Source organism: Vidua chalybeata, chromosome 14 (genome assembly GCF_026979565.1).
Source record: "Vidua chalybeata isolate OUT-0048 chromosome 14, bVidCha1 merged haplotype, whole genome shotgun sequence".
Classification (NCBI taxonomy): Eukaryota; Metazoa; Chordata; class Aves; order Passeriformes; family Viduidae; genus Vidua; species Vidua chalybeata.
This window is the reverse complement of record NC_071543.1, coordinates 4,376,241-4,404,124: the sequence shown is the minus strand read 5'-3', so window position 1 is coordinate 4,404,124 and position 27,884 is coordinate 4,376,241. Positions and strand designations below refer to the sequence as shown.

The following is a 27,884-nucleotide window of genomic DNA, read 5'->3' as shown; positions in this document are numbered from 1 at the left end:
CTAGCTTAAGTAATCAACATATTAGCTAGTTTCTGTCTGGCAGTTTTCTGTTATCTACACAAGGCTTCTCCTTTGGCTCTCTGTTATCTTACAGAAGGCTTCTCCTTTGATTTTCTGTTATCTACACAAGGCTGCTTCTTTCTGTCTTGATGAACAAAGAGTCTTCTCTAACTTATCACACTGGGGAGGAACTGGGGACACTGGGGCAGCATGGGGGACACTGAGGATACTGGGGAGGCACTGGGGACACTGGGGCAGCATGGGGGACACTGGTGAGGCACTGGGGACACTGGGGCGGCACTGGGGACACAGGGTGGGCTCTGGTGGGGGGACAAGGAGGGGGGATCACTGGTGGGGGTTTCTTCTGAGGAGGCCAGGGACAGGTCAAAGATGGGGGGTCAGTGATGGTGGTCAGCAGTGGTGGTCAGCGATGGAGGTCAGTGATGGGGGGGTCAGTGATGGAGGTCAGTGACGGATCAGTGCTGGGGGGTCCGCAGCAATGTCGGGGTCAGTGAGAGGCAGTCTCTGCTGGGGGACCGAGAGTGGGGCTGAACAGTGACAGGGCCCGGTCCCGGTGTCCCCGCCGTGTAGAACGAGACGCTGCCGCTTTAAGAGCGCGGTGCCCTCACCCAAGATGGCGCCGGCGCGGTCCGCCCGTGCTTCGAATGCGCCTGCGGGGGCGTGGTCTAGGCGGTCACGCCCACTGCTCGCTCCGCCCCTTCCGCCCGCCCCGCCGGAGGAGCTGCCGGAGAGGCCGCGGGCGCCGGGCCCGGGACGGGCCAGGCCGGAGAGAGCGGCCGAGGTACGGGGACAGGGCCGGGGCAGAGCCAAGGGGAGCTCAGAGGGCGGCAGCGCGTCCTCTCGCCCTCCCGGTGTGTGCGGCCGTGCCCTGGGTCCTGGTGCGGAGGGACGCGGCCGCCGCACCGGGAGCTTTGCAGAAGGCGGTGGTGGAGGCTCGGGGCAGTGACGGAATCCGGGGCTTGCGGATCCCCGTGTCGGGCAGGGACGTGCCCGTGACTGGCAGGAGTCAGTGACTTCCAACTGCCAGAGGGCAGGGCTGGCAGGCTGGCTAGGGTACTGGGCAGGAATTGTTCCCTGCGAGGGTGGGCAGGTCCTGGCACAGGTGCCCAGAGCAGCTGGGGCTGCCCCTGGATCCCTGGCAGTGCCCAAGGCCAGGCTGGACACTGGGGCTGGGAGCAGCCTGGGACCTGGGAAGGAGCCCCTGCCCATGGCAGGGGGTGGGAGATGGACTTTGAGGTCCCTCCCATCCCAAGCCCTTCTGTGACTCCGTGAGTCCCCTGTGTGAAGTGCCAGCAGCCCCCCTGCTCCAGGTGCAGGCTGGCCCTGCCCCACAGTTCAGCCTGGGGAGGGCCCTGTGTCCTGGCTGGGCTTCCTTGCCTGAAACCCTCTTTCTCATCCAGCAGCTCCAGGAGGTGTTAGAGTGGTGGCAGGAGCAGCTCGTCCTTGCCAGAAGGTACTGACACAGCTTGTTGGATGGATAAATGACCCTCTGGAATGGTCACTGACTTCTCTGTGGGGGAATGCCGCTGCTGGAGGCAGAGAACGGGATGGGGCAGCACAGGGATGGGATTCCTCCTGTCTGTCCCTGCTGCAGTGCACGGGGTGGAGCTGGTGTCCCTCTGGGTCTGTTTGGGTGCTCAAGGAAAACTCCCCTCTGAAGAAATCTCCAGGAATAGAGAGGGTGATTAGCAGAGCAGCTGCAATTTGGGAATCCTGTGACACTCTGTGTTCCCAGCCTCTGGGTGCTGTGAGCTTTGGCTTGTCCAGACTTTAAAGCCTTCCTTAATCTTGGATCTTGTTGCTCAGGTTTTTGCAGCCAGAATGAAATGAATGATTCAACTTTTTACATTTGTTCAGAGTAGGTGTTTGTGGAATGCACACTTTGGAATGTTCCAGGTGTTGGTGGTTCAGGGGTCCATGGACAGGACTGGGAGCACCTGGGAGGCTGTGGGGACATGGCTGGCAGACACTACTGCTCTTCTGACTCCCTTTATTCCCACAAGGACTCAAAAACAGGATTGCTTTTGTTTTCATGAGCTGCATGGGTGGTGCTTGTGTAGAATAGAGAATTGTTTTTAATTCTTTGGGATGCAGCAGCCAAATCTTCTGGCTGTGCTGAGCTGCCTCCTTGGGAAAGGCCCCCACCCTGTGCACAGGGCAGGGAATGGGCTGGGGGGTGTGACCTCACACTTGGCTGCACCAAAATATCTTTTGAGATTTGGATTTGTGCTCCTGTACTTTACATCTACCTTCCCAAAATCCCAGGTGATTTCTTTCCCTCTGTCACAGTCCCTCATTTTCGTCTTCCCTCCTTTTTGTGCAACGTGGCACCAGCTGTGTCTCCAGCTGGATGTGGCTGCTAGTAAAGGAAGGCAAGTCGGCCCCCAGATTTCTCACCTGGAGCATGTTCACACAGAGTTCATCCACGCAGTATCCCTTGGGTGTTCTGGGAATTGGCAAGGATGTCTGCAGCCCCAGGCTGCCCAGACACGTGAGGGCTGGTACTGACTGACCATGCCATGGTCTGGTCATGGACTCATCCAGCAGGTTTGTCCAGCAGCTTGGATTCGGGTGTGAGTGGTTCTGTGCATCAGGCCTTTAATTGTTCCCTCTGGGATAACAACCCCCTCCTGGTGCTGCAGCACAGCCTCACAGCAGGTGTTTGTGAGGGACTGAGAGCCCTGGTTTATAGGTCATAGAGTGCTTTGGGTGGGAAGGGACCTTAAAGTTCATCCAGTCCCACGCCCTGCCAGGGACAGGGACTCCAGGCTGCTCCAAGCCCCAGTGTCCAGCCTGGCCTTGGACACTTCCAGGGATCCAGGGGCAGCCACCGCTGCTCTGGGCACCTTGTGCCAGGGCCTGCCCACCCTCCCAGGGAAGAATTTCTCCCCATTATCCCACATAACCCTGCCCTCTGTTAGTTTAAGCCACCATTCCTTGCTCTCCATGGATGAATGTGTGTTTTAGTTGGAATAAGGATGCTATAGTTGTCCCTGGAGTTTGGGGAGAGGAGCAAGCCTAGCTGAGCACTTTGGTCTGACAGAGCAACTGGTGGCATTTTGGGATAGGATATTTCCATCATATCCCTGGATTTTCTTCTTAATAGCCCCTTTTCCTCTTCATGGCTTTTCCTCCAGAATACTTAGACCCAAAATGTCCCAGTTTGTGCTGTTGCTGGGTGGAAGGTGAGGTTGGACTGTGTGTCATGCTTTGGGAGGAGGTTGGAACCATCCCTGGAAATTCAATGAGCCTGGAGAGTGACTCCAGTGCTGCGCTGTCCCTGTGCTGTTGTGCCAGCCTGTTCTGCCTCAGTGCAGTGGGGTTCAGAGCTGCTGGGCTGTGATCCAGCACTTCCAAAGGGCTGCCTTTATTCCTTCCTTCCTTCTTCAGGAACTTCTGTTCATTTCTTAACCATTGGCATGGAAGGAGAGTTTATAGTTGAGGTCAAGGAGATGCCTGTGAGTGGAATGAGATCCTGTTGTTTGATAAAAATTTAGAAAATCATCTCCGTGTTGTGTGCTGCTCAGCTGGGATGGATTTTGTGGAGAGGGAGGGCTTGGAAAGGTACATGATGTGCTCAGCTCTCACTGTGTAATTCCCGCTGCAGTTGGCAGCACCTCTGGGTCATCCACGTGGCTCCCCAGAGGCTCAGCAGCATCCCCAGCCTGGGCTCTGGCTCTCTTCCCCTTACCCTTTCCCTTGCCTCAGGGAGGCTTTCCCAGCCTGTTCTTTCCTAGGATTTTGTGCAAGTTGGGTGTTTGTGTTCTCTGTGTGCCTGAAAATCCCCTGTTAAACCTCTTGTAGCCCATATTTCGGTATTGTGGGGGTTTTCTGCCTTTGTGAGCAAGAGGCAGGGCTTAGTTCTCATTGGAATGAGTCTGGAGCTGGTTCCATGTGGTGCTGTTTGGATTTTGGGGTGTGCTGAGAAGTGTGTCCTAAAAAGAACACCAAAAGGGGAAGGTGTTCTGCTGGAGGAGATCCAGCTGGGTGTTCACAAAGCATGGAATGACAGATTTCCAGCTGGGATTTGATGCAAGCATGACACTAAACTGGACTATAAAATATAATTGAAAATATCTGTTGAAGTCTTGGTTTTGTAGCCATGGTAGTCCTTAAAACAGTTAAAGGAGAAAGAAAAATGGGAAAAAAGAAGTGGTGTTTGAAGTGAGATGGTATTTTATCAGTGGTTATTTGACTTTTTTTCTGTCTGGCACAGTTTTGGGCATCAGCTTTCTCTGTTAGATCTGTAACAGCAGATCCTGTTTCCTTTTGAATTCCAGGAGAATAACTAAACATAGCAGATACAGGAAGAATGGGATAAGTGTAAGGCATATGATCCAAAGGTATGGATCCTCTCTGGTGGTGAATGGATAGTGACTCCAGCAGAGACATTTATAACCTGGAAAGTGGAAATGAGCTTACAAAATGCTACAGAACAAATTCACAAACCAATAACTTGCTTATTTGGGAAATAGAGAATTCTCTTTATTTGTTGCACAGAGAAGCTGTGGCTGCCCCATCCCTGGAAGTGTCCAAGGCCAGGTTGGACAGAGCTTGGAGCAACCTGGGATAGTGGAAGGTGTCCCTGCCCATGGCAGGGAGATGAACTTTCAGGTCACTTCCTACCCCAGTCATTCTGGAATTCCATGGTTCTAGGTATTAACATCTCATTTGCACCCAGGCCATTTTCTAGTTGCTTTTGTGGTAGATGTGCTGGGGCTGTTTTCACACTCTGCTGTGCACTGGGATGAATGTGTGGGGCTGCACTCTCGGGGCCATGTCCCAGGTACTCCACGGTGCAAACCAGCCCTGTTTGTTGGGGCTGTTCCCCTCTGGGTCTGCCCTGTTTGTTGGGGCTGTTCCCCTCTGTGTCTGCCCTGTTTGTTGGGGCTGTTCCCCTCTGGGTCTGTGTGGGTCACGCTCGTGCCGCAGGGCTGGGTGAGTGGGTGCCAGCCGTGTGCAGGGTGTGCTGAGCCAGGGTGCCCACGGACACCTACCAGTCATCACTTACCAGCCACACAGGTATGCTGGGCAAACAGGTGATCCTCCCACACGGAGCTGTGACACCATCCTGGATTCCCAAAGAGGATAGGAATGGTGGAGAAGCTATTATTGCGTTTGAGTATGGAAACTGCTGTAAACAACTGCATTTTGTCTGGAAAATACAGTTTAGATTCCAGAGACAACCTCCCCTCAACTGGTCACAAACTACTGTCAATTTGGTCTTGGGCATTTTTATGCTGAGCTGCTTTTAGTGAAAACATTAAGCAGAAAGGAAAGGAAGCTGGCAGTAGTTGTAAGGAAACTCCTGGGAAGAGGTAGCTGAGCTGAGATTGTGGCTTTTTAAGTGAGAGCTAAAATGGTAATGACGGAAAGTTTAGGAGGAAAAAAAGAGGTTCTGTGGTGAAACTAATGGATGGGGTGGATAGCTGTGAATAAGTAATTGAGATGTGTTCCTGATTTCTGAGTTGTGATGTACCAGTGCTCCCAGCTCAGCTGGATTTGTATTAAGCAGCGTTTATTTTGGCTTTTGGAGGACTGGTGCTGGTTCTGAACAGGGCTGGCGGTGCTTTGGGCACATCTGTGCACTCACCTGGGTCTGTAGCTGCTGCTGGAGCAGTTGCTGGGGTGGTTTTGGGATGGGTGTGTTGCTGTTTGCCTCCGTTTGAGTATTCCAGTGTCCTGGGCTGAGGGGCAGAAGCTCTGTGGAATGGTGGATTGTTCCAGAAGAGGTGTTCCTGGTGTGGATAGAAGGATGAGGGCTCTGTGTGTCTGTGCAGCCCGGGATGGCAGCGGATCCCACAACACCCTGTGAGCCCGAGTGCCTGGAAACCCAAGCTGCCACAGGATTCATGTGCTGCTCTCTGCCATGACTGGTGATATATGATAGCCCCTGTTACCTTGCTGGAGGGATGTCCAAGCAAAGCCTGCAATATTGGCTCCCAGGGCCCGTGAGGGTATGCGTCAGAGAACAGCAGAAGAGCCCCAAACAAACCCTAAAACAATGCAAGTCTTTGTGTTCAGCCTGTGTTGGTAGAATTCCCAGTTTCTCTCAAACCTATTGTTCGGGCTGGCATGGCTGGACAACCCTGGCCCAACACAGGCAGCATTCCTGGGATGTGTTTGCCTGTGCTGGAGCAGCTGCTGAGGGCGAGAGGCTGCCTGGAGAGGTCAGCCTTGTGCCAGGGTCAGCTCTGTGCCCCTGGCCCAGGAGGGACAGCTTCTCCAGGATCCTGCTCCTGCACTGGTAGGAGGCTGGGAGAGCACTGGCGTCCTCCGTGGCTACCCTGGGAATGGAGCTTTCATAGAATCCTGGAGTGGTTTGGGCTGGAAGAGACCTTGAAGACCATCTATTGCCATGGGCAGGGACACCTTCAGCTATCCCAGGTTGCTCCAAGCCCTGTTCAACCTGGCCTTGAATGTTCCAGGGATGGGGCAGCCACAGCTTCTCTAGGCAGCCTGGGCCTGGGCCTCCCCACTGTCACAAGGAGGAATTCCTGCCCAATATCCCATCTAACCCTGTCCTCTGCAGGGGTGAAGCCATTGCCCCTTGTCTTGTCACTCCAGGCCCTTGGAAATTTGGTGTAATTTCCTCTCTACCAAAGCTGGGGCTGGTTGTGGTCACTTCAGACAGCACAGGAATTGGAGGAGAGAATGGCTTGGAAAAAATAACATTGTCTTGGAACTGCCTGCAGCAAATCATCATCTCTTTTGTCACAGCATGGGGACACAGGGCTGGCCCCTCCTTGGGGTATTGATTTGGCAGCACAACTGTGCACGAGTTCAGCTCCTCTTGCAGAAGGTTCCATGTCTCGAGAGCTGGAATACAACAAAATCCAAACCGGCTCTCTCAGTTCACACATAGGTGGAGTTTCACCCTCATGGAGTCCCTTCCTCTGTTTAAGATGGGAAATGTGGGGGATTTTTTAGTGTTGGTGGGAGCCTATAGAGTGATGATGTTGCCCAGGGAGGTTGTGGACTCCCTGTCCATGGAAGTGTCCACGGCCAGGTTGGATGGAGCTTGGAGCAACCTGGAATAGTGGAAGGTGTCCCTGCCCATGGCAGAGGTAGGATGAGTTTTAAGGTCCCTTCCAACCCAAGCCATTCCAAGACTATGTAAGCCTGGCTCTTCTGGCTCCCAGCCAGGCACCAGGAGTGTTGATCCAACAGCCAAATGCTACATTTTTTTCTCCTTCCTTTTTTTATTCAGTTAAAATTGGCTTATTCTGCAGTTTTTTCCTAGTTTGTATGCCAGTGGTCTGATACTTGTGGGAAGAGATGTACCTGAGAACCACATGGGGCTGGAGAGGAAGGAGAGCCCTGAGTTGTCAAATCTCAGCTTAGATTTGCTGATCTTTAAAGAAGCCCCAGTCTTGTGATCCAGGTTTTTGGTTTCCCCGTGGGAGCAGCCACTAGGTGGTAAGCTGGCTCCTTCCCACAGCAGGAATGGCTCCCGAGGTGGCTGGTTGGGATTGCTGCCTGCTCCTGGTGTGATGTCCGTGTGGTGCTGCTGGAGCTGGGATCAAGCCTCTCCTCTGACAGGGAGGAAAAAATGCTGTGGGAGCTTTTTCCATGCTGTGACTGGGAAACCCTTGAGCCTGTGTGCTGGAAGGGCCTCTCTGAGCGTGGCGGTGCCAGAGCTCTGGAGTCTTGGTCCCATCCCCTGCTGCCACGGTGGTGCTGGGATGGGTGGTACAGCGAGACTGAGGGAGCCCATCTGGGTGACACCGAGCCTGGAACCAGGAGAAAACCTTGGAATGCTTGGGTTTTGGATTGGAAATGGCAGCGAGGCTCCGGCTTCCTGCTGCCAGTGCTGTCACTGAGTCACTTCCAGGTGGCGGCCTGGGGACCCTGCTGGGTTCTGCTTTGCTGCTTCCCTTTCTCTGATTGCCATGGGGAGCACCAGGACGGAGTAGAAGGGCAGAGGAGGCGGATGGGAGCAGCTGGAGGAGGCTGGTGTCACACGGGCGTTGGGGACACTGGCAGTCCTGGGGTATGTATGAGTGATCCGGGGGTTCAGGCAGTGCCAGGGCCTGTGCAAAGAGGCAGCTGTTGCTCTTTGGAGAATTGGGGTAAACAAACAACCGGATAAGCATGAAAACAGTCAATTTATTATTTAATTTTATTCCTTGTGCCTGGGAAAGCATCTGTAGAGGGAGTGTTTTGGTAAGAAAAAGTATCTTAAACCTCTTGTCTCGATCTGACAGGAGAAGTGAGCATGGAATTATCCTCCTGTGTGTCCTTGTGCTGCCAAGTGTTCCCTGGGCTCTGCTGTGGCTAGAAGGTGCCGTGTTTGCTGCCATGCTTTTGGGTTTTAAAGCTGTCAATGAGAACCAGCTCAGGGAGGGATTGAGGGGAACAGGAGGTGCTGTTGCTCTGCCTGTGCTGCAGAAACTGCTGCTTTCTGTGCAAAGCAGAGAGCTTTAGATGGAATACTGGGGAGAAATTCCTCCCTGTGAGAATGGGCAGGCCCTGGCCCAGGTGCCCAGAGCAGCTGTGGCTGCCCCTGGATCCCTGGCAGTGTCCAAGGCCAGGCTGGACACTGGGGCTTGGAGCAGCCTGGGACAGTGGAAGGTGTCCCAGTGGAAGGGGTAGAATGGGATGGACTTCAAGACCCCTCCCACCCCAATCATTCTGGGATTGTACAAATACAGAGATATTTTAGCCCCATTTCCCACATATTTACACCCAGTCAGCCTTATTGGAAAATCCCTGTAAAACCATGTTATGCTGCAAACGAGCCCTGAGACACATGAGCACAGCTCCCTTAATTCTCTGCCAGGCTGACTGGGCCATCCCTGCCTCCCAGGCTGGGAGCTGGATCTTATGTGCTCCCTGGAAGCAGTTTACTGGAAGAGCATCACAGCACTTCAATGCCATTGAATTATTTTCATTGTTAATGGCAAATAACTTTGGCTCTCTGGGCCACACTGTGTGTGTGCTCTCAGGGTGTGCAGCTGCTCGTGTGCCTTCCCAAGCACCTGGCTCCCCTTGTCTCTCTCCTTTCCAGGATCTTCTGTGGCAGTTTAGTGAGAAAACACGCTGTAAAAGTTAAGGAACGTGGTGTTCCACAGTGTAGGGCTCAGCAGAGAGCACCCTGTGCAGTGCCAAGGCTTTTTGTGTGTGCTGTGGTGGCTTCTTCTGTGTAATAGGAAGTGTTTTCTGCAGAGTGTGTAACTCAGCCTGTTGGGAAGTGCTGGCTGGCGTTTTTCCTTCCTGGAATAGGTCTGAGCTATGTAGTTGGTTTCCCTCTTAAATCTCTGGAAGAAATTCAGTGTTTGCAAGAGCAAAGTGCTCATGGCCAGCAGTGAGTCCAGGTAGGCAACCTGGCCTGGATCAAGAACAGTGTGGCCAGTAGGACCAGGGCAGCCTCAAGCTGTGCCAGGGGAGGTTCAGATGGACACCAGGAGGAATTTCTTCACAGGAAAGCTTGCTAGCATTGGAAGGGGCTGCCCAAGGAGGTTTGGGGTCCTGTCATGTCAAACCATGACAGCTCCCCATCCCTGGAGGTGTCCAAGGAAGGCCTGGAGGTGGCACTCAGTTTTCTGGGATGGGGACAAGGTGGGAATTTGGCACAGTTTGGACTCGATGGTCTTGGAGGTCCTTTCCAACTGAAATCATTCTGTGGTTCTGTCTTCTCATGGAGATGCAAAGATTCCCATTTCCATGTGGCAAGAGCTGTTTTCAAGGCTCATATATTACTTTTCCCCCCTATTTAGTTTGTTATGTTTTTCAGAGCTTGTGCTTTTGTAGTTCCTCTGCTGTCCTGGAAGAGAGGAGGAGAGACAATGGGTCTCTTGTCATGATGTGGCATGGGCAGCTCCTCGAGATTGGTGGGGTCAAAAAAAAAAAAAAAAATCACTGCAAACCTGTTGAGAGCACGTGTGGAGATTATTTAATAAATACATCAGAGTGGCTTTTGCCCTGGCTAACACTGGAATTCCAGCCTGAACTTCAGGTCACATCACTGCATCCAGCCTTCCCATGGGAAGAGCAGTGCAGTCTCTGGGTCTCCAGGGTCAAGTGTCAGTCCAGTTGGGTTAGAAAATGAGTTTTCCTGCTTGTGCTCTAAAAAGCTTCCCTTTGCTTGCAGGTTTGGAAGCTCTGGCCATGGATCAGAAGGGCTATCATCGGGGGAGCTTCCAGAGTGCCACCAGCGATGAGGATATGCTGGAAATAGCTGGAGCATCCATGGAGTTCTCCATGGCAGACGATGACCCACCACTCGACAGGGAGAGAGGAGGTAGCACCCACGAGCTCTCCCCTTTCTGCTTTTCCTGATGGCTTTGGATAGGATTTAATGGGAATATTTGCTGTGTGGGTCCTGCTGGCCTCTGCCCAGGATGGGTCTGGTGTTTTCTGGCACCAGGGTGAAGAGTTTGCAGGATTCCATGCTGGATTGTGTCCCTATCTGTGTGGCTTCTGGGCTGTGACATGAAGCATGTCCTCTGGCTTCAGGAGAGTCCTTCCTGGAGTTTTCCAAAGTAACTGCTGTGGAGAAGAGCTGGCAGTGGCAGGAGGGAGGGATGTGGGTGCCATGAAATTGCAGCACTGAGTCATTCCTGTGGCTGTGGTATGAGCACAGACTGTCCCCTCCCTTCATTTCTTGCTTATCTGTAATTTTGGAGGTTTTCTGTTGTGGAGAGAATCATTCTGTGTGGCAGCAGAGAGGATTTGGTGCTTCCCCTGCCACCCCTTGTCTGGCCAGAGGGTCTGCTCCTCCTTCTGGAGTCTGAGCAGTGAAATTTGTGGAGAAGAGATGAATCCACATGGATATGCTGAACTCTAAGGACTGCTTCCCCTGGATGAGGCTCTCTCTGTTGACAAGGTGCTCAGGTCCTCAGGGGAGGGTGACACTGAAGTAAAAGAGGAACTTTAAAGGGGGAAGAGCTTCTTGGCCAAATGCCAGTTTCATTTCTCCCTGTGAACTTCCCCTGCTGACTTCAGATGTTTGCTGGCAGATGTTGGGGTGCCAGTGTGAAACCTGAAGCTGTGGAGGCCCAGTTGGGAGGTGGTAGCCGAGGTTCTCTCCTCCATTCAGAGGGAAGACTCAAAAGTCTTTCAGTGGTGGAAGGTCTCCTTTTCTCTGTGGCATTTTAAAATGTTTTTTCTCCTTGAGTTTTAAAGGCAAGAATTGAGGCAGGTAGTGACAGGGATTGGTTTGAACTGAGAGAGGGAAGATTGAGGTTAGTTTTAAGAAGAAACTGTTCCCTGTGAGGGTGGGCAGGCCCTGGCACAGGGTACCCAGAGAAGCTGTGGCTGTCCTGGATCCCTGGAATTGTCCAAGGCCGGGCTGGACAGCGTGGAGCTGGGGCTTGGAGCAGCCCGGGATAGTGGAAGGTGTCTCTGCCCCTGGCAGGGGTGGAAGGAGATCAGCTTTAAGTCCCTTCCAACTCAAACCTGTTTGTGACTCCATGATCAGAGGTCTGAGTGCCCAGTTTACCCTGAATGACTCCCTGGTGCTTATAAGGACAAACAGGATTCAGCAGCGAGTTATTCTCCATCTTAAATTAAAAATTAAATTAAAACTGAAGTGGGAGCCTTGAGCTGGCTCATCTCCCCTGCTTTCTTCATCCGCCTTCCTCCTTGACCTCAGACAGAACCCAGGAGCTTTTATCAGGGAGACCAAAGTCAATGTGGGGAGTGTGCAGAGTTTCAGCCTCCCAGACAATGCCTGAATGACAAGTTATCACCAGCAAACTGGTGCCCGAGCAACTTAATCACCACCCCCTTTGAGCTCTGTGTGCATTGAATAAAGGTGAGATAAAGGCTGCTCATGTGTTGGGAGAGCCTTTGAAGTCTGACTGTGCCCAGAGGACGAAAGGAAAATCCAGTGCCTGCCTGCTGGAAAGACAGTGAGCAAAGAGCGTTCTTGGGAGTGATTAAGTAAGGAAAATGTCTGCTGGTGGGAAAAGAAAGGGGTTTGTCTGTCAGTACATCAGTGACTGACCCACCACTGTCAGGAGACTGCTGATAAATGTGCTTTCCTGTGCTGCATCATGACTTGGGCCAGAGCTTTGGGAATGGGCTGCAGAGCAGGGAGTGTCCCAGTCTGGGGTGCCAGGAGCATCCCATGTAGGAGATGGTGAGCAGAGTGCTGGGTGTCCCTCCATGGTTAAGGGTCGGGTTTGGTGGATCTTTGGGGCTGGGCTGTCGGGAGAAGCAGAACTGGCAGCTGGGTCGGGGTAATCGCAGGAACAAATCCAGCCTGGGGCCACAATGGATGGAGAGCAGCTCTGAGGAGAAGGGCTTGGGGCTGTTGGTGGAGGAGAAGCTCAACTTGCCCTGGCCATGATGCTGGAAACCCTTGGTGCCCTGGGCTGATGGCCCAGCATGGGCACCAGGGAAGGGGGGGTTCTGCCCTGCTCAGGTGAGACCCCACCTGCAGAGCTGCCCCAGCCCTGGGGCCCAGCAGAGGAAGGAGCTGGAGCCACAGGAGTGGGTCCAGCAGTGTCCCCTGGTGGGGTGCAGGGCTGGCTCTGGTGACAGTGTCCCCTGGCAGTTGCAGGGGCTGACTCTGGTGACAGTGTCCCCTGGCAGTTGCAGGGGCTGACTCTGGTGACAGTGTCCCCCTGATGGGTTGCAGGGGCTGGCCCTGGTGACGGTGTCCCCTGGCAGTTGCAGGGGCTGACTCTGGTGACAGTGTCCCCCTGATGGGTTGCAGGGGCTGGCCCTGGTGACGGTGTCCCCTGGCAGTTGCAGGGGCTGGCCCTGGTGACGGTGTCCCCTGGCAGTTGCAGGGGCTGGCCCTGGTGACGGTGTCCCCTGGCAGTTGCAGGGGCTGGCCCTGGTGACGGTGTCCCCTGGCAGTTGCAGGGGCTGGCCCTGGTGACGGTGCCGGTGACGCCAGGGGCGGGGAGGACCCAGCAGCGCTGTGGGATCGGCCCGGCAGAGCCCGGAGGAGGAGGAGGAGGAGGATGCGCGAAGTACCGCTGTGAGCCCCGGGAATGTCCCCCTGCGCCCGGCCACGGCACGGACAGACCCCCGGAGCTGCTCCTGCGGGATGGGGAGTGGCTGAGCCGGGGTGAGGAGACCTTTCTAGGGAGGAAAAGGAGATGTGAGCCAAGGGGAATGTGTCTCTGTGTCCGTGCACGCTGTGGGGCAGCAGAGCCAGGATGAGGGTGGTGGATCCGGCTGGGTGGGCTGTGGGATTTCTGCTGTGTAATGGTTGTTTGTTCACTGTCCTGTGAACACCCTGCATTTCTGGGATTTGCTGGAGCAGGGAAGCAGCCACGGAGCTCTCCAGGTGCCATGGCTGTCCCCTTGCCACTGGCAGGACAGTCAGCAAACGCTGTGGCTTTGTAGGGTGGCACATGGCACAGCCTGGAACTTCACCAAGTGCAGCCTGGTTTTCCTAAGCCCAGCAGGGTCTGAAGTGGAGCATTAATTAACCCCTTCCAGGGAGTGATCAGAACACTGAGAAATCTCTGAAATGAGCTGTAACAGGGTCACTTTTCACTCACTGTCTCTGATTTGGAGATCTGAATGTTACAAACAGGGAGATCTGTGCAATCATCTTGGATGTGTTTTTGCAGGGCATCACGGAGCTCATTTTCCTCCTTTATTCCTATCTGGGAATCCTAGGATCCTTGATTTGCAGCAAGCTGAGGCAGGAAACATGATCTTTATAAATATTTATGGCTGTCAGCCATTTCATAGTTCTGGATTACCCCTGGAAAAAAAATATAAAGATGTTTTCTCATTATCATGTGTCAAATGAACAATTGTACGTGGCTGGAGACCTTGAGATTCTCCTTTGGGAATAGAAATCCTGGTGGTGTAGGAGGGCAGGCTGGGCTGAGCAGGGATCCTGGAGAGCAGGATCAGGCTCCAACCTGCACCTGCCTGGTCTGGAGTGGGATCAGCCCATCCCATCTGCCCGTGGACTCACTGGGGCTGTGGATGGGATGGGATCACAGGGGCTGTGCCTGAGGGATCCTGCAGGTGCCATCAGGGTCTTACTGGTGGTACCAGGACTTGCAGCCCCTCTGTCATTGCAACTCTGTGCTTGCATTGTGCCTCAGGGTCTGGTTCCTGGTGCTCCAGGGCAACCTTTGAGCTGGGAGTGTTCCCAGGACCGCTCAAAGTCGCTGGGCTGGGCTGTTATTCCAGGAGAGTGAGCATGGAATGTGCCTGATCTCATCTTCTTGCAGAAAATACTTCTCAGGGTGTTCTATCAGCTTGGTTAACTCTCCTTCATTAATACTTTTCTTTAAGACAGCTGTATCTTTTATCTTTAGGAAAGATTTGGTAGCTAGGGAACAAAAAAAAAAAAAAAGGAAAGGGAATAGCCAGAGAGAGCCTTCTGTCTGCAGCACAGAGTCAGGGATGATTGGGGTGCTTCTGGGAGAGGTGGTCATTCCTGTGGGAGCACACCCAGCTCCTGCTCTGGGCTGCAGGTGGGACTTGTTCAGGTGACGAGGATGAGGCCTCTGTTTGTTCCCTGGATACCTGTGCCAGGTAGCTCTCATGTCCTTGGAGCAGCACCAGCCAGGTACCAGGAGGAGTTCCAGGCACTTCAGTGTTCCATGTTCTCCCCTTGCTCATGTTGCTGACAGGATGGTTTATTCCAGGAGGGTCTGATCCATCAGATTTAGAGAGCAGCATCTAGGATTTCCTGCGGGGATATTTCCATGGGGGAAATCTCTGGAAACCTTGATACTAATTTTGCATTTCCGAGCTTCTGGTCTCAAAAATGCTGTTGAAACCAGGGATTCCTCACAGAAAATGTGCCTCATTTTCCTCCCAGTGCAGTTGAGCCTCACAGCCTGTGCAGTCAGCATTTGGAAGAACTCTGCAGAACTCCACCTTTTTTTTTATTTGTCCCAGGTGAAGCGAGGAGCTGTTTTAAGTGGGTTATTTTGTGGTGGTTGTCAGTTCTGTACATGACTCATGTTGTTTTCCTGCAGCTGTGGCAATCTGGGAGATGGGCTTGGGAAGACTTCACAGCTCTTTTCCCTTCCTGCTTCAGATGATGGGGCAGAGGGCAGCTCTTTGAATTCCTTCTTTTTCCCATTTGGAGACACCTTTGCACCCATGATATCTGCAAGCTAAATATGCTCAAGTATCAACTATTATCCTTCTGTCTGGGAATTTTAACCCTCCTCTTCCCCCCACCTTCCAGTTTTGACTGGATTTTGGTTTTCGCTCTTCTGTTTTTCCCTCTGAAAGACTGCAAACACTCAGTGTCTTCCAGAAGCAGAATTTTGGGAACGTATACCCAAGCTAAGCATTGTTTTCCATGGGCTGGAGCAGGTTAAACTGGAAGCCCAGTGGTTTGGCTGAGTTCTCACCTGAGGGAGGCTGCAAGTCCCAGTTTGGTGTTTTGCCAAGCCCCCATTTGGTACCATTTTCTGCTTTCCAGGCCCCATTGGATGCTTTGCTTTCCCTGTATCCCTGCTCCCATCCATGCCTTCCTGCCCATCCTGCTCTCATCCTTGCCAGATCCACCTGGGATACCCTTCAGCTCTGTTGGAAGTCTTATATATTCCTTTTCTCCTCTCCCTCTCCCATCTGCTTGCCTCAAATGGCAAAATATCCTTGTGGCAAGTCCTGGATTTGGGGAAAAGGCACCATCTAGATGCTGATGGTGATTTACTTTGCTCTGAACAGTCATTTCTAGGAGCAACCCCATCTCCAGGTGATCTGCTGAAGCTGGGGAGGCTGTACCTGGCACAGATCACCTGGGAGCATGTGTCCATGGTATTCAGCTCAGGAAACACCTCAGTAGCTCTTTATTTCCATTGAAATCTTTAGTTTTCCTCCTATATGAGTTTCGTTTTTTTATAAAAAGAGGAAAAACTAAGAAATGCTCAATTTTTCCCCTTCCTCCCCCCACCAGGCTTCTCCTCATATAATGGAGGAGGGATGAATGGCACGAGCACCATGACGGATTTCCTGGAGGAGCCTCTGCCTGGTGTGGGCACCTACGAAGATTTTAACACCATAGACTGGGTGCGAGAGAAGTCCAGGGATCGAGACAGACACAGGGAGGTAAAAATCCCTCCTCCTCCTCACTGCAGGATAATTAACGTGTGACTCTTGCTGGGGTAGGGAGGCTCTTCTTGGAGACCCCTGGGATGGAGGGATTGCCCTTAGGATGGGGGCTGAGAGTTCAGTTTGAGGAAAAAGAGCACTAAATCAAACTTGTTGCCGTTTTTTTGGTTGCTGCTTCTCTTCTGAAGGTTTTGATTTATTCCAAATGGGGGTTTGGAGAACAAAACCAGCCTGGTTTTCTGCTCTCACATTTGCACTGGTGAATGGTGCTCTTTCTATTGGAATTTTTTTGTTTGAGGAGACTGGGTTCAGTTCTTCCAGAATTCCTTCCCAGGACTTCACTCTGCAATTAAAGGAATCTGCTCAGAATGCAAGGGGGGTTTTAGCTGAACACCCATGTCCCCAGCCTGCTCCTGCCTTGCTTCCTCACAGGGAATAACAGTGGGGAGCTGGAATGTTTCCCTTGGAAGAGGCAGCTGGGCACACAATGGCTGTTCTGTCATCCTTTGTCTGCCTGTCAGGAGCAGTGAGACTGACAGGCCTCAGCCATCCTGGGCATCTGGGACAGGGCTGAGTCCCACTTCCCAGTGCCACCAGTGCCCACTTCCCAGCTGGACCATTCCTCTCTGCTGGCATTAAATCTGCGACCCCAATCTCTATCCGTATTGTTCGGACTCTGGCACAGCTGCCCACAGAAGCTGTGGCTGCCCCATCCTTGCAAGTGTTCCAGGCCAGGTTGGATGGAGCTTGGGATAGTGGAAGGTGTCCCTGCCCATGACAGGGGGTGGTGCTAAGTGATCTTTAAGGTCCCTTCCCACCCAGCCCGTTCTGTGATTCCATGATCCTTGATCCATTCTCCTGCCCATACCCCGAGCTGTAGGAGCAGCCACTGTCAGATGCTTTTTCTCTCCCTCCTCAAAGCAGAGTCACAGTGTCACCAAGTAGTTTTAGAGCATTTACACCACAGTGGATCAGAGTCCTCACAGGTTTTTGTTTCTTTCTGCAAACCCTTTCCCAGATCACCAACAGAAGCAAAGAGTCCACCTGGGCCCTGCTGCACAGCGTGAGCGATGCCTTCTCTGGCTGGCTGTTGATGCTCCTTATTGGTTTGTTGGCAGGTGAGGGCAAACCTCCAGGTAAAACGAATTCCTGCATTGCAGCATCAGGATCCATTCCTCCCCAAGGCCTGGCTGATCCTTGGAGCAGCAGGATTTTGGAGTGAGGACTTGTGCTGACATTTTTAAGTGCTTTCAGCCTGTGTTTGTGCAAAACCAAAATACAAAACTGAGGCTGAGAGATGTCCTGGACACTGCTCTAGGTCTGCTGCTGGCATAGAATTCTGAAATGAATAAAAAACATTCATTAAAGCAGAGCTGATTGAAACACTGGAAGTGTCTGTGCTGAATGCTCCTCATGGGTACTGAAGGGATTAATGCCAGGGGCTGCCAGCAAGAGTTTCTTATTGTTTGATGTTTTTCCATCTATACTTAGATATAAAAAGGGAGAGATATTGCTTGGAAATCAGGTATCTTTCAGAATTCAGCTGGCTGAGACCTTTTATATTACTTAGAAACAAACTTTGGCCCCAGGGCAGCAGGAATAAATCACTTGGATACAAATCTTCCCGATAGGAAGCAGCAAGCATCTGTCACGAGGGATGGGGTGAAATCTTGTGTTAATGTTTACCCAGGAAGGCTGCTGGCCAGTTGGTCATTAATTGGGGGATTTGCTGGATGTTTATTGCAGCCTCTGAGCTTGTGCTGCCACTTGCTTCTATGGATCAGAGGTCCCTGGCCTCTGCCTTGGTGTGGGGGTTTTGGGATTGGAGGAGTTATTAACAAAAGTGACTTGAAGATTCCTCTTAAAACCTGACTTCCCTTCTGTGCTGGCTCTGCTTGCCTTGTTTTACTTGGCACAGTTGTAACTTTCCCCTCCTTTATTTTTCTTTTTTTAAATTAGGGTTGGAAATGTTTTCTCCAAATTCAGAGTTATTCCTGTCACAGTGTTGCTGTTGTTGGTACAGCTCCTGAATCCTGGTGACACATTTTGTCTGAGTCCCCCAGGAATGTGGGACATCCCTCTCTGCCCTCCCACTGCTGCTGTGCTGTATTTAACAAACAGTTACTGAGAAGAATTAATTGCTGGTGATGCAGGGGAGGGTTTGGACACAGTCAACCTTTGAAGCATCATCAGCCATGCTCTGTTTCCTGACTTGCTCTTTTCAATATATTGAAATTATTCAAAACTAGGCAAATCCTCTCATTTAGCTCTCGATAGAATAAAAGTGATTTGTAGGCAGAAATACCACACTGCTCTATGTGTTGGGAGGTGAGTCCAAAATTGGTGGGGCAGGCTGTGACCTTCAGGTGTTTTAGTCTGCTCATTAAATTATTTGGGGTTTTTTCCCTTTAAACCAGGTTCCTTGGCAGGTCTGATCGACATCTCTGCCCACTGGATGACAGATCTGAAGGAAGGAGTGTGTTTGGCAGGGTTCTGGTTCAACCATGAGCACTGCTGCTGGAAATCCAACACCACCTTCACTGACAGGGACAAGTGTCCTGAGTGGAAGAGCTGGTCCCAGCTGATCCTTGGCCATGGAGAGGTGATGGGCACCTGGAGCTGCTTTTGGTGCTGAATTTCCCGTTTGCCCAGCCTGTAGCATCCCTGGGGTGATGTGGATGCCAGAAGTCCAAGCTCTGAGTGGTTCAGTGGTTCATTGTTGGGGCCCTAAAGGAGTGTCAATAAACAGGTTATATGGGTGTTGTCCTTGGAGGGGATGTGGGAAGGCAAAACACTGCCACATTTACAGGTGCAGTGTGCCACTGGTGTGTCCAGGATGTGCTATTGGAGGGTATTTTGCCCATTCTGGGGAATGCCATGATTGCTAACCCAGCAAATGGAACTTGGCCTTGAAAGGTCAGACTTAGGGCAGGTCTCTCCATTTTTAGCTGATAACTCTGTGTGGTGTCCCGCTGATTCCCCGTGCTCACTTCAGTGCCCAGGTCTGATGTGGTTTCAGTTGAAACCATCTGATTTTAGCAATTTCCTCTATGTTTCAGGGGGCCTTTGCATATATCCTCAACTACTTAATGTACGTTATTTGGGCCTTGATGTTCTCCCTCCTTGCTGTGCTCCTGGTGAAGGGCTTTGCTCCCTATGCCTGTGGCTCAGGGATCCCAGAGGTGAGTGAGAACGAGAGTGGGTTGTTTTGCAGGTGGGATCCACCACCCAAAATTTACACATGCATGTTATGGAATAATATATTCCACTTTAGATGATGGCTTCATATGTAGGTGTTTTTCCAAGCTGTTTGAAACATGTCTAATACTAAAGTCTCCATGCAGTCCCTTGGAAAATCAGATGTTTTGGTGTTGCTGCAGGAGGTACTGCTTAGGTGTTCCTCCAGCAGGGATAGTGGCCCTCAGGGAAGGACTCAGATGGCTGCTCCTGCCTTTGTGTGGAGAGATATTTTTATGGACTCTCACTTTTGATAGCTCAGGGGGACTCTTGAAAGCTGTAGGAAAGGGCAGGATTGGGAATGTTCAGTAAATCAGGAGCTCTGACCAGGGCTTGAATGAAAGCCTGTAGAGCTTTGTGTGCTTGACTTCCAGATCAAAACTATCTTAAGTGGTTTCATCATTAGAGGCTACCTGGGCAAGTGGACGCTGGTCATCAAAACCATCACCCTGGTGCTGGCCGTGTCCTCGGGGCTGAGCCTGGGCAAGGAGGGGCCCCTGGTCCACGTGGCCTGCTGCTGTGGGAACATCCTGTGCCACCTCTTCACCAAGTACCGCAAGAACGAGGCCAAGCGCAGGGAGGTGCGTGGGGACTCCAGCCTGGGGAGGTCAGGTGGGCTTGGGGCTCTGGGGCTGAGGGTAAATGGTTCTGTTTTGGGGTAAATGGTCCTGTTATGCTAACTGATTTTTTTTTTTGAGCTCCTTCTCGTGGAATTGGCTCACTCCACCTTTTCTCTGCTGTCTTAAAGCAGGTCAGACCTAGCTGACTGTGCTGTAGATAAACATTGTGCAAATTTAAGTGAAGACATACCAAAAAAGGGGGGTCGTTTGGAGGGCTGAGAAGTCTGAGTGCCTCTGTCTGTCCCTCAGGTGCTGTCAGCAGCTGCTGCTGCCGGTGTGTCTGTGGCTTTTGGAGCTCCCATTGGAGGAGTGCTCTTCAGCCTGGAGGAGGTAACCTTGGAATGCTGTGGGTTAGAAACACAGCCTGTGGAGAAATTCCTCCTGATGTCCAACCTGACGCTCCCCTGGCACAGCTTGAGGCCATTTTCCCTTGTCCACTCTCCTGACAGCTATGTCCCAGGGTACCTGGGTGTTGCAGCAGACCTCTTGTTAGGGGTAAAAATGAGCCAAGACACAGACTCTCATTTAACAACATGAAAAGGGTCCCAGTTTATTCTTCTTTACACTTTAGCCATCCTGACTGACTACAGCAAACTCCTGCTGTTGGCTTCTCTGACAGACTGACTGCTGGCTATTTCCTGCTGGAATATGACTGCAAGTATTTCCTTGCTGCCTCTGACCACAGGCTTTTACCTAGCTGCACTATGACTGCAGGCTCCAACAGCAGGCTCTAAGTCTATCAGACCCAGACTGATCTCACAGCAGATCTTTTGCAGCAGCAACTCTCTTCCTTGTTTCATTCTTCTTTGTGTCTCTCTGGATTGTTCCTTCTTCCTCAGGGCTCCTCTGCCTCCTCAAGGTCCTCTTCCTCCAGGCTCTCCGTGACTGCCCAACCCACCCCTTCTATCACACTTATCTTAAGTAGTCACAGCTGCGACCCATTAAGGGTGAGGCTGTTCTTCTTTGGTAATTAGTACAACTGTGATTTAGCAGGGGTGAGGTCACTTGTAATCTCTTCTTCTGCATCTACACATGGGAACAAACTTTTCTGGTTTATCAATCCTCTTTTTTCCCAAGGACCTAATCCTTAATCTGTTGATCTGGATGTGAAAGGACTATTGCTGTTTAGCTCAGGGGAGTACCAGGATGGATTTCAGAGGAAGGCAGGGATAGATTTGCTCAGCTGGGCAATAGTTGGTGGCAGTGATGGCAGGCACTGCTGTTTGGTACTTTGGACCTTGCAGAGCCACAAAATTCTCTCAATTCAGCTCATGGCTGATGTGTAACAGGTTGTATTACCCAAGTGAGTTGCTCCAGGGATCACAGAGGACACATGCACGTGCTGCAGGCCAGGGTGGATCCCACTCACTGAAGTCCTCATTGAACTGGAGCTCCAGAGCAAGCCTGGGGTGCTTGGCTGGAGAGCAGGGAATGAGCCAGTGTTCATGGATCTCTGTCCTGGCTTTACTCCCTGCAGTGGGGTTGTGTTAAGTGCTCAGGTGACCAAATGTGCTTTGTTCTCCTCTTCAGGTGAGTTACTACTTCCCTCTGAAGACCCTCTGGCGCTCCTTCTTTGCTGCGCTGGTTGCTGCCTTCACCCTGCGTTCCATCAACCCCTTTGGCAACAGCCGCCTCGTGCTCTTCTACGTGGAGTTCCACATGCCATGGCATCTGCTGGAGCTGGTGCCCTTCATCCTGCTGGGAATATTTGGTGGGCTCTGGGGAGCTTTCTTCATCCGCAGCAACATTGCCTGGTGCAGGCGGCGCAAGATGACGCGTCTGGGCAAGTACCCGGTTCTGGAGGTGTTCGTGGTGACGGCCATCACGGCCATCCTGGCCTTCCCCAACGAGTACACCAGGATGAGCACCAGTGAGCTGATCTCAGAGCTCTTCAATGACTGTGGGATTTTGGACTCGTCCAAGCTCTGTGAGTACGTGAACGATTTCAACAGCACCAAGGGGGACGATCTGCCTGACCGCGCCGCTGGCCCCGGCGTGTACACGGCCATGTGGCAGCTGGCACTGGCCCTCATCATGAAGGTCTTCATCACCATCTTCACCTTTGGCATGAAGGTGAGGGTTGCCTGTAAAGGAGCTCATGTTCTTCCCATGCTCTTCAGGACCCTTAAAATTTTATTTCCTCCCTAACCAGACATGTGTCCCCCAAGCTCTGTCAGAAGGGGACAGACTGCAGTTGTTTGTCCTGCTGCTTGGATCTGAGGGCAGTAGAAACCTTCCAGTCTGACTGTGGGCACCAAATGCAGTCACAAAACTGCCGTCTCAGGGCTCCACATCCCATTTTCCAGACACAGAACGCTCCTAAATTGTCCTGCCTCAAGCTTTTTTGATAAATATGTGATTTAGATGAAAGAGCTAATTGCAAAGCAATCAGTGTCTTAATTTGTTAATGCATAATTGGAGCCGTTCCTCGCTCAGAGGGTTTGGAAGTTGTTTGGTGCAGCCTCTGGAGCTGCAGGTGTAGTTCCCAGGTGTGAGCTTTCCTGCAGTGGATGGAGCTGATGGACAGTTTTTATGTCCCTGCTCATTGCAGGGGGGTTGGACTAGATGACTTTTCCAATGTCCCTTCCAGCTCAGCTCCAGCAAAGCCTCTGCCTCACTCTGGTTTGAGGTTCCACCACTCCTCTGTGCAGTCCCTGGGCTCTGCTGCTCACTGCCCCATGTTCCCACAGGTGCCCTCGGGGCTCTTCATCCCCAGCATGGCCGTGGGGGCCATTGCGGGCCGGCTGCTGGGGGTGGCCGTGGAGCAGCTGGCCTTCTACCACCATGACTGGGCCATCTTCAGCGGCTGGTGCAGCCAGGGGGCCGACTGCATCACCCCTGGCCTCTATGCCATGGTGGGCGCCGCCGCCTGTCTGGGTAAGCTGGGGCTGCCTGGGGCCACGTGAAGAGGTGTGGTGGGTGAATGGTTGGACTCCCTGATCTTAGAGGTTATCCCTGCCTTAATCATTGAACCACAGAATGGTTTGGGCTGGGAGGGACCTTAAAGATGATCTCATTCCACCCTGTAGAGATTCTGTGGCTGAAGAGCTGTGGTTGTGGCCGATCATCAGAGCTGGTGTCACCTCAGGAAACTCTGTCACAAAGCGTGCCATGTGTTCCTCACCCTGGTGGTGTTCTTTTGCTGTCTCCAGCCTGGTGCTGGGCAGGGCAGCTGCAGTGGGGAGCTCCTGAGTGGGAGCCAGAACAGTTGAGGCTGCCCAGGGACTTGAATTTTCCTCTGAGGTTTTAATTCATTTTACTTCCTGTTCTGGCCTTAAATCTTGTGATGCAATTCTGCTTTTAAGTGCTCTGGTTTTTGGTAACACTTCTTCCTCTTAGCTGAGTTGGAGAAACTGGGTGCATGTGACTGAACTTCACTTTCACAATTCCCAGTCCCTTCATCCATGGAATAGTACAGGAGTCCTAATGGACTACTTTATCAGGAGAAACTCACCTCTAAAAACATGCCACCAAACCCCATCTTTGGCCTTTTTAGAGGGGATACACCTTGTTTGAGCAACCCAGTCTTGTGGGAGATGTCTTTGCCTGTGAAAGGGTTGGAATGAGATAGACTTCAAGGTTCCTTCAAACCCAGACCTTTCTGGATTGTTTGCATGTAATTGATGGAAGATAAATACACTTTGACTTCATTAATGGTTCTGTTTGCTGCTGGGCAGCACTGAAGGGTCTGTGCCCCTTTGGGGAATGGGTATTGGAACAAAACTCCTGTAAAATATTTGGGAGTAGTTTTAGGACTTGAATCTCAAAAGTGTAATTAAAATATGCCAAGACAAAACCCCGCAGAGACCCTGAGCTCCGTGCCAGGGCCTGGTGCTGTGGCAGGGACAGAGGTTTTGGTGCTGTTCTGATTGTGTTTGGCGCTGCTGAACGGGGCAGTCCAGCTGTGCTGGCACCACCCTTCTCTAGAGGCGGGGACTGGTGTGACACAATCCCAGAGTGACCTGAGCTGTGCTGTGTTGGCAGGGGGGGTGACCCGGATGACCGTGTCGCTGGTGGTCATCATGTTCGAGCTCACCGGGGGCCTGGAGTACATCGTGCCCCTGATGGCAGCAGCCATGACCAGCAAGTGGGTGGCCGACGCCATCGGCCGGGAGGGGATTTATGACGCCCACATCCGCCTGAATGGGTACCCCTTCCTGGAGGCCAAGGAGGAGTTCTCGCACAAGACGCGGGCCATGGACGTGATGCGGCCACGCAAGAACGACCCTCACCTGACGGTCATCACGCAGGACTCCATGACCGTGGAGGATGTGGAGACCATCGTCACCAGCACCACCTACAGCGGCTACCCCGTGGTGGTGTCCCGGACGTCCCAGCGCCTGGTGGGCTTTGTCCTCAGGAGAGACCTCATAATTTCCATCGGTAAGGGATGGCACTGCCCGGGTGAAGGTGATGTCATTAATGCCAGCTGTCACTGACCTGGGGAGGTCACACACTCCTGGTGCTGGTGGCTGGGCCAGCTGGTGCATCCCTGAGCAGTGTGGGTGGGCTCTGTTTGCCTTGGATGTGAAGGACAGGGTGGCTTGTCACAGGATCATTTAGGTTGGAAAAGCCCTCCAGGATCATTGAGTCCAACTTGTGTCCGATCTCCACCTTGTCACCAGCCCAGAGCACTGAGTGCCACATCCAGGCCTTCCCTGGACACCTCCAGGGATAGGGACTCAAGCTCCCTGGACAGCCTCTTCCAATGTTAGCAAGTTTTCTTGTGAAGAAATTCCTGCTGATGTCCAACCTGAACCTCCCCTGGGACAGCCTGAGGCTGTGTCCTCTTGCCCTGTCAGTGGTTGTCTGGGACAATATGGAATAAAATACAGGAACAAGGGCATCAGAATATGTGCATTGCCTGCCTTCTGTGGTACACATGAGTTTCTGCACTTGGGTTCCTTGGAATCTCCAGGGATTCATTAAGAGTGGTCCTGTCCCCAAGCTGTGCACAGTAAGGCACAGGATGGGATTTGGGTTTTCATGATCAAATATCCCAAATATTCTAAAGTATTCTGAATATCCAGCCTGGTTTTTGGGCTGCTGGACCTGGCCCTTCCCAGGAAGCCTTGGAATGCTGATATCAGATTGCAGTGTGGCAGGTACCCACAGTATCTCTGTGTGCATTGCTGTGAAGGTCTGAGGGATGGCCAGTACTTGACTTGTTCTCCATTCCTGACCCTGATGACGTCCATGGAGCCTGTGCCAATCATTGAATGCTTAAAAATAGTCCTTTAACTGCTCTGCATGTGACACAAATCAGTGACTCATAAAGGTACAAAGCATTTTATTTACCTCCTCTAAAAATCGGGAAGTTAAAAGGTCTCCAGAACTTGTATTTACCTGGCCGGAGTACAATGAGATGCAACAACCTTGGCTTTGGGCAAAGCTGATGTGCTGATCCTGCAGTGGAACTTGGGAGATCTTGGAGGTTCTCCCAGGTAACGAGTGGCAGGACAAGACCTGAAGCTGTGCCCAGGTGAGGTTTAGGTTGGATATTGGGGAAAACTTTTTCATGGAAAGGGTTGTCCAGTCCTGGCAGAGGCTGTCCTGGAGTCACCATCCCTGGAAGTGTTCAAAAAAATGTGTGGATGTGGCACTTTAGGACATGGGATTGTGGTGACCATGGTGGTGGTGCTGGTTGACAGTTGGACTGGATGGTCTTAAGGATCTTATCCAACATTAATGATTCCATGGTTCCCTTAGAAGAAAGGCTGGAAACCTATCACACCCTCCTTGGATGGGAACAGCTCTGGCAAAGGGAAGGAGAGGATTTCTAAGGCCATTAAATGTGAGCTGAGGAACAGGAACACTCCTCTGTTTGGAAAAGAGTGCTGATACTGATTTAAATATTTCTCTTTTCAGAAAACGCCCGTAAGAAGCAGGATGGGATTGTGAGCACCTCAGTTATTTGTTTCACTGACTACTGTCCCCCCCTGCCTCCGAGCTCCCCGTCTGTGCTGAAGCTCAGGAGCATCCTGGACCTCAGTCCCTTCACGGTGACAGACGAGACTCCCATGGAGATCGTGGTGGACATTTTCCGCAAGCTGGGATTGCGCCAGTGCCTGGTCACTCACAACGGGTAGGAGCCTGGGGTCAGAACCTCCTCTGCTCCCAGGGCAGAGGGGACTGGGAATCATCTGGGGCTGGATACTGCAGCAGTTCTTGCCTGGTAAAGGTGCTTGTGACAGCCCAGCTCCAAGCCCTGTCCAACCTGGCCTGGCACACTTCCAGGGATGGGGTAGTCACAGCTGCTCTGAGAGCCTGTGTCAGTGTTTTACCACCCTCAGAGGGTGCAATACTTTCTGTGGGGTGTCACTTTGAATCCCAAAAGACTCTTCAGCAGCTGCAAGGGGCTCAAGTGGCCCTGCCAGGGTCCCTTCTGACGGTGTTGGTGCCTTAAAAGCATTTTTTCATTTTCCAGGAAGCTACTGGGGATCATTACCAAAAAGGATGTACTAAAGCACATTGCACAGATGGCCAACCAGGATCCTGATTCCATCCTCTTCAACTAGAGGCAGACTGTAGGGATTGTGTGTCCCACATACCTGGAACTTTCTAGCCCATCCTGGGTAGACTTTCCTATTTTTATTGAGACCATGGAACTGTTTCCAGCATTTTCCTCCATGGAGCTGAAGAAGATATTTTTTTTCTACCAGATAACGAATTGCACTACGGAATCTGTGGAACATGATCTTCTTTTTAGAAGAAAAAAAAGAGACTTTATTTACATTGCTTTTGTGAAGTTGCGTTGGAAGGATTCCATGAAGGAGTAAAAGCAAAATGTTAGAGAATTGTATTTCCTCCTCTTCTTTAATTGGAACTGCTGTTACAAATGTGTGGAGGAAAAGCCAAAGGTGTTTGTGCACTTCCAGAGGTGTGGAAGGAGCAGGATGGTTTTGCACACAGTATTCAGGTGGTGGCAGGGGGACAGGGCTGAGCTCAGGGTTGTGTATTTCCAGTTGTCCACTTGGGAAAAATCACGACCTTGGGAAGCAAAAATAAGGGAGAGAAAAAGAAAAATTTGGCCGGCTGAGGCTGCTTGGCTGAAAGAAGGAAAAAAAAAAAAACAGCAAACCAACCCTCCCCCCAATCAGATCTCCTTAAAATTTGGCCCAGTTTCTAATTGGGATGATGTTGGTTTTGATTAATTAGTGAACGTATTAATTACTCTACCACTGCCTTGTCAGGAGAACCCCAAGGAGGAGGTAGGAAGAGTTCACAGGTGTCTTCCCATCCTGCTGCCTTTCTCTGATCCATTCCCAAGGATTCCTCCTCCTTGATTTCCCCTGGGCATGTCACTAAAATGCCAGAGGCTGAGTCCTAAATTCGTGCCCTTCCCCAAACCCCGGTGGTGTTGGACATGGCACAGGTGGCCTCCTCCTCACCCTGTCCCACTGGAGAGCCTGGTGCCTGGCACATGGATGCTGTTCCCTGATCCCTCCTGTCCCTGGATCCCAGCTGGAGGATTCCCAGCAGGGAATTCCCAGGTCTCTTTTAGCCAACAACTATGCAAGAAACCCTTCCCACCATGGCCCCCTGTGCTCCTCAGTCCCTGTTCCAGCACTGACCAAATGATTTTCCTGTTAATAAAACTGTGCCCATTTACTGGAATTTGGGAGGCTTCTGGATGCCTTGGGAGACTGGTGTTCTTCATCCTGGCCTCAGCTGTTTGATGTCTGTGGGGAGTGGGGACTTCTGGCTTGACTTGGCTGGGTCCCTCTCAAAATCTCTCTGATACAAACAAATTCCTTGTCTTTCCAAGGAGCAAAAGCCAGATTCTTGATCTTCCAAAGCCATTCAGCAGCCAGTCTCTGCTCTGCTGCTTCCACCTGATGTCTCAATCCTTGTACAGCTCAAAGCTGCTTCAACCTGAGGTGTCACTGATGGATCCAGTTCTTTCTGCTTGGAAAATAAATGCCTGGACTTGTCTGTGGTGGTTTTGTGCAGCAGGAGGTGGTTGGAATTCTCCGTGTTTTGCCTCAGCCCGTGCCAGCAGCAACTTTG

The 27,884-nt window shown here is 51.9% G+C and overlaps 1 protein-coding gene across 4 annotated transcripts; it reads left to right on the top strand.

The window, feature by feature from the left end:
- The first annotated feature begins 703 nt into the window (after positions 1-703).
- Positions 704-27,884, top strand: LOC128795009 (H(+)/Cl(-) exchange transporter 5). 4 transcript variants are annotated; one of them, XM_053955388.1, is made up of 14 exons: positions 716-802; positions 1,422-1,474; positions 10,115-10,264; positions 15,863-16,014; positions 17,036-17,135; positions 18,435-18,619; positions 19,077-19,199; positions 19,629-19,835; positions 20,124-20,204; positions 21,405-21,947; positions 22,565-22,751; positions 23,859-24,257; positions 25,743-25,959; positions 26,302-27,884. In XM_053955388.1, the coding sequence occupies exons 3-14, from the start codon at positions 10,132-10,134 to the stop codon at positions 26,390-26,392; spliced, it is 2,418 nt and encodes an 805-aa protein (XP_053811363.1). In that variant the 5' UTR covers positions 716-802; positions 1,422-1,474; positions 10,115-10,131; the 3' UTR covers positions 26,393-27,884. The 4 variants fall into 4 exon arrangements, with proteins under 4 accessions (XP_053811366.1, XP_053811363.1, XP_053811364.1 ...); XM_053955389.1 differs by having other exon boundaries at positions 717-802; positions 1,425-1,474; XM_053955391.1 differs by lacking the exon at positions 1,422-1,474 and having other exon boundaries at positions 704-802.

What these genes read in the sequence shown, in the direction of transcription:
- LOC128795009 (XM_053955391.1), top strand. Translation starts at nt 10,132, where the DNA reads ATGGATCAGAAGGGCTATCATCGGGGGAGCTTCCAGAGTGCCACCAGC. An exon ending in GTGGCTCAGGGATCCCAGAG is followed by an intron (nt 19,200 to 19,628) that starts GTGAGTGAGAAC and finishes CTTGACTTCCAG; the next exon opens with ATCAAAACTATCTTAAGTGG. An exon ending in TGCTCTTCAGCCTGGAGGAG is followed by an intron (nt 20,205 to 21,404) that starts GTAACCTTGGAA and finishes TCTCCTCTTCAG; the next exon opens with GTGAGTTACTACTTCCCTCT.